General features: G+C 48.0%; 1 protein-coding gene across 1 annotated transcript; it reads right to left on the reverse strand.

Moving 5' to 3' along the window:
* Positions 1-1,118: 1,118 nt before the first annotated feature.
* TSPYL5 (TSPY like 5) lies at positions 1,119-2,903 on the reverse strand. Its single transcript, XM_081265914.1, has one exon. The coding sequence runs from the start codon at positions 2,803-2,805 to the stop codon at positions 1,549-1,551; it is 1,257 nt and encodes a 418-aa protein (XP_081122040.1). The 5' UTR covers positions 2,806-2,903; the 3' UTR covers positions 1,119-1,548.
* Between the last annotated feature and the right edge of the window lie 2,866 nt (positions 2,904-5,769).

Here is a 5,769-nt window from a genome sequence, read left to right on the forward strand (position 1 = left end):
TCTTAAAGGGTATGCACACAAAAAAAAAAAAAAAAGAGCAAGAGTAGACAATAGTCCAAACACTGCTGCCTTGAGATTTCTAATTCTGGCAGATGAACAGGCATAAAAGGGGCTTCAACTTCAAAACTACAGATTGAGCCAAGGAGGTCAGGACCAGCATTTGACCACAGACCAAGTGGTGTTCTGGTTTCCTATACCCTATTTCAGTCTAGTGTGTGAGCGTGCATACTGAGTGCCCGCTATCTCCCTAACTGTGTATATAAAACCCTATTCTTGTTTTTGTTTTGTTTTCTGAGATGTGGTTATATTGAAGCAAAAAAGGAAGAGGAGGAAGATTAAGGAAGGTTGAAAGGGAGGAGACAAGGGAAAAGAGGAGAGTAGCAGAAAACAGAGGAAAGAAAGGGGGGAACAGTAGGAGGGAAGTTAAGAGGCAGGTCAGGAAGCTGGAGTATGGAAATGTAAGATGAAGTCAAGTGGAGAGATGAGAAATTCCTCTTCCCCAGCATTCTGATCATATTTTAGGAGAGGATAAAGGACTCTGACAAAGGTACCTAGTTGACAAAGGTAGCTCCACCCTCACCTGTAGTATGATGACAATGAGCACATGTCCACTCACACCAACCCACCCATCAGTCTGGCAGCCAGTAGGGTCCTGGAAGTATGAGGAGTGCAGATGTGTGTCTCATGCACTGGCAGGGTGCTGGGTTCACAGGCAGTTCTTGAGGTTCTTGTTGACCAGGAAGTCAACTGGGACCAATGCAACCTAGATAAAACCCAGTGGCCTGACAATGACCAAGCATGGCCAGACCTTGAAGAAGGTTCACCAGGATATGGGTCCAGAGGCAAGAAGAGACATGATGGTAGAGAACAATGGCATACTGCTTCTTGCCCTTGACCTCGTCCATGCCCGGCAGTCAAATGCCATTCTGCTGGATGTCCAGCAGGTGGGCAGCACAGACCTCAAGCCAAAGCTGGAGATAAAAGTAGATAGCATCTTGGCAGGTACCCCCAGAGCCACAGAGCAATAAATTCTGGCTGATGACTAATACTTTGTACACTGGACTTATTTTGCAGTGGCAATAGAAAAGTTTGCCATTGATGGCATGCATGGCCAGCATGAACATGAAGCCCAGCAAGTGACTGGCTGTGAAGTAGCAGAGCCTGAGGCTGTGAAGTAGCAGAGCCTGAGGCTGTTCTGGCCTTCCTGGTAGATGACTCCTGAGTGTCCATGTTAAAGACAAGTGAGAAAGATCAGAGTCAAGAACAAAGCCTAGGCAATGTAGAGAAAGGCAGCACACATCTGAAGCGTAAGTGCTTAACATAATAAATAGCAAGGGTGAAGTCACATAGCATGTGACACTGTTATAAAAAAGCAAGTAGGCCATAGGGAGGCAAAAGAACATGATCAAAAATGCCATATTCTTGCAACTAAAGTCCAAAGGGACTATATTACACAGAGGCCAACATGAAGAGAAGGCAGAGAACCAAACACACATGTAGTCAGCCAGAACAGGTCCAGCAGGAGGTAGTAGGGAGATTTGTGCAGGATCAGTTGGATTGGTTTACCCCAGGCTCAGGGGTCTCCACTGGCTGCTTTGCTGGACCTGGCCTGCCCTCCTTTCCTTTCTCTCCACAGGCCCCTTCACTCATAAGGTAGTACTGCAGGGGATTGGGCCATAGTTCCTCGTTGATTATCTCAACAATCTTGTCAGATTCGATAGAGCTGTGGTTTGAAAACCAACCAAAGAAGCTTCGGTTGTTTTCTGGGTTTCCCTGGCTAAGAGACTGAAGGTCGTGACCTGGGAGCCACTGGATTGGAGTAGACCGAGACACCACCTGACCTGAAGGACCACACCCATATTCCTTGATGAGCACCTTATTTTGGAAATAGGGGTTGCGGCCGAAGTAGAACTTGATTTTGTAGCCCAATCTGGCCAGGCCAAGCTCTTCCACCTCCAAGCTGTTCAAGTAGCTTAGTACCTCTTTATCTTGGTTGTTCAGAAAGGATGAAAGCTGGGGGTGGTTCTGAAAAGCTTGCCCCCAAAAGCCTGGGATATTCTGGATGAGAAGGTTCCTTCGTTCCAGGTGGTGCAGTCGCAGCTGCCCAAACTTGCGAGAGAGCCTAAGGTAGGCCCTGTCCGCCTGGGCATTCATGGTCTCCAGCTTCAGCTGGACGTTCTCCAGAGTATCCATGCTGCCTTCTGTCGCCGGGATACCTGACCCTGCATCCTTGTCCACCACCTTCTTTTCCTCCACTACTGAGACGGGGTTACCTTCCCCAGCCGTCCCTTTCTTTGGCTTCCCACCAGCTATGGCCTGAGGTCCCCTCCCCAAGGCGCTACAGGTTTCTGGGGCCTTCTTCCCAGCAGGGCCACGCCAATTCCCAATGCGGGGGGCATTTTTCGGCCTTCCCACGGTTCCCACGGTTCCCACGAAGACGGTGTCGGTTGCCAGGCGCTCTGAGAGAGATGCGGCCTTCCCCGGACAAAGCCTGGTGGCGGCCAGCCCGCGGTCCCCAGCTCGGGCGCGGAGCGCGAGGCCACAGTCCAGCGGGAGCCGGCAGGCAGCATCCTCCCCGGGCTGCAGGGGCGACGCGGGCGACGCGGGCGCAGCGGTTTCCAGACCACCCCAACCCGCGCCAGCCTGCACCTGGGCCGCCGGGGTGTCCTCCCCGAGCCTCTGACACTGTGGAGGGTCCGGGTCGCGCAGGGCGTCGTCAGGAGCAGCGCGGACTCGGGCTTTGGCGCGGCCTTTGCCCCGGCTTTTGGCACGAGAGGACTTTCGACCTCTACTTCGGCCGCTCATGGTGGTAGCGGACTCGGCTTCAAAGCCACGCTGTGGCCCTGCGGCCCCTGGCGTCAGCTCGCGGTCCCTACCGAGCGCGCCTCTCCATGGCAACCGCCGACGTCACGGCTGCACGACTGTACCGTCGCGCGAGGACCCGCTGCGCCCGGTGATTGGCTCTGGCGTCGCGGCTGCGCAGGAGCCCAGCTCGTGCACACTCCCAGCTCAATCCAAGTCTTTTTCATTACTAAAAAGTTTCTACTGATATGGGCCCTTGGTCTCTTCCCATTGACCTCAGGCGTGCCCCCGCCCCAGGGTCTCATAGAACACATCTGTCCCTCTTATAGGAGACAACCTGAAGACAGCCATCTCGACCTGGCCCCCTCATAATCTCTCTCCTGAGAGAGTTACTCTGATAACTCCTGGGAACTCAAGGTGGGTGACAATGATAGTGATACCACCGGTTATCAGTGATGAGTACTGCTTCCCCACATGTTGAATTTGAACATTAGAGAAGCACGAGGCAAGCATATGAAACAGGGTTTATTTAAAAAGGGGTAACATAGACTTCTCCTGCGAGGGAGAAGGGGGCCATAGATGGTATCCTGGTACCCCAAGTGGTGAGGTGTTCTGCCCTTTTTATCTGTCCCCCTTATCTTTCTCCTTCCTGCCTACATTACTAGGGGTGAGATGGCCAAAAGGTGGGAAATAGGTGGGCTGAGGGGGGAAGGGCAGGATGGAGTAGACAAGGACACAGTAATAACCTTATAGCTCTCTGTAGGGAACTGAAATTCCTGGGACAGGTTACCTTGGCAACTGGTTGGAGCAGGAGAAGGTTCTTGATAAGATCCCTCAGGGGACAGTCTCCACCTTCCCAGACTTGCTCAAAATTGGCCTCCTAGATCCAACCTGACTCGATTTACCTACACTGATTGCCTAATTCTGGCTTCAATAGCAAGTCTCAGAGTGATTTAGAAAAGTAATAGCAACTAGTATTTCGTGATTGTCATATGTGCCAGGCTGTTGACCAAATACCTTGGATACATTATCTCTATTTATGAGAGAAGTATTGTTATTCCCGTTTTCCTGATGAGAAAACTCTAGTTCAGGGATGCCAACAAGCATCCCTGAGATTACACAGTAAGGGACAGAGGGTGAGTCCATATCCTATACTTTTTATTTACAGATGGCTAGACATTGCAGGTCTAAATTACTTTACTGGCTCTTAGGAAAATCAGCCTACTCTGTTAACAAAGAGGTACCAGTGGAGCACCTTTTCTCCCAGCACCATTTCCCAAGTCCTACAGGTACCTCAGGCCTAGTTTGTAGAGCAGGGATATCACTCAAGGTATGGGACCAAAACAGAAGGCCAGGAGTCAGAACTCCTGGAGTAATTGGAATGAGACACAAATGTAGCTCGAGTGAGATGACCATTCAAGAAGCAGAGTAGGGTTTTCTAGATTGAGGTTCAGAAGCAGAGCCTTCATGTAGCAGGGTAGAAGCCCTAGAAACTGTTAATACCCTGCATGAAAGCAGCCAAACAACCTGACTTATGTTTCAAAGGCAGCCCTAAACTGTGCTTTGATAGCAAGGTGATAGGGCGGTGAATAGTGAGGACACCTGTGGCCAGTATCAAAGTATGGACAGAAACCTTGTGAGGTGATCCTTTCAGGTTCAAAGGGGGGAAAAAAGCCCTTGCAGCCAGCTAATGGAGAGTTAGTACTCTGGGAGTTCAGAGTTCCCAGGACTTTATGTTCATTATTCAAAGTATTTTTATGGACCAGCAGCCTGGCTTCATCTGGAAGCTTTTCAAGGATGCAGACTCTCAGGCCCTACCCCATTCCTATTAAATCAGAATGTGAATTTTAATAGGATACAGGTGATTTTTATGTACGTTAACGTTTTAAGTATAGAAGACAGGAAAGAAGAGGAATTATTTTGATATAGGCAACCCTGCTTTAAGCCAGCCCAATACAAGTGATATCTAGCTTTCTCCAAAGCCATGCAATAGCCTGCAAGGTTCTACATGCTCTGACAGGTCCCCTCACCACCACTACACAAGTTACCTCTCTGATCTCCTCTCTCCAGCCCCTTCCAACTACACTAGTCTCCTTGCTTTTCTTCAAACTCAATAGATAAGTGATGAGTCCTGCTTCCCTACATGTTGAAGTGTGAACATTAGACAAGCACACTGGCTCTTTCTTCTGCTTTAAATGTTCTTCACTCAAATGTGGCTAGTAATCATGGCCAGCTCCCTTCATAATCGCCTTAAGTTTTACCTTCTCAGTGGCCATCCTGCTTAAAATTACCACCCGCCCCTATCTCCTTTACTCTGCTCTATTTCTCTTTATTCCATAGCACTTATTATCATCCAACACACTCTACCAATTGTTTTTTATGCTTCTTGTTTATCCTCTCTCCAAAATTTCAACTCCTTGAGAGCAGTGATCTTTGTTTTGCTATTGATATATTCTCAGTACCTAAAAAAAAGTGTCTGCATGTAGTAAATAATTGTTGAGTGAAAAAACCAATTAAAGCAAGAGTCTTCAAAAAATGGGTTTGTAAATCAATTGTCTGAAATTCAGCATACATCCTTTTCCCCACAGGTGCAATGTTATAAATGAAGTCTATATTCTCATATTAACCCATGGAAACCTATTGAACTCACATGTTAGTCAGAAAATTATCTTTGGTTACAGAGTACCATTTAAGGATAGTCTATAGGTGAAAATCTAGAATGACAAATTTAAAAATTAAGTTTGGGAGAACTAATATTTGACTTGAAAGTCTAAGGGTCACCTTACATTCCTGTTGAAGACTCTTTCTTAACCACTTTTTCCAAGGCCTTTCATATTCACCCCAGACCATTCTACCTTTGATCTAATGGAGAACTTGTTAGCTGTACCATTTATTTAGCAGTTAGACAGGCACTATTTTGTACTATTTGTTGTGCAGAATTATCTCTTACACTGGAGACTCAGTCTG

Source organism: Spermophilus citellus, assembly GCF_964194105.1.
Source record: "Spermophilus citellus genome assembly, chromosome: 14".
Taxonomy (NCBI): Eukaryota; Metazoa; Chordata; class Mammalia; order Rodentia; family Sciuridae; genus Spermophilus; species Spermophilus citellus.

Coding starts and splice junctions, on each gene's coding strand:
- TSPYL5 (XM_081265914.1), bottom strand. CDS start 2,805: ATGAGCGGCCGAAGTAGAGGTCGAAAGTCCTCTCGTGCCAAAAGCCGG.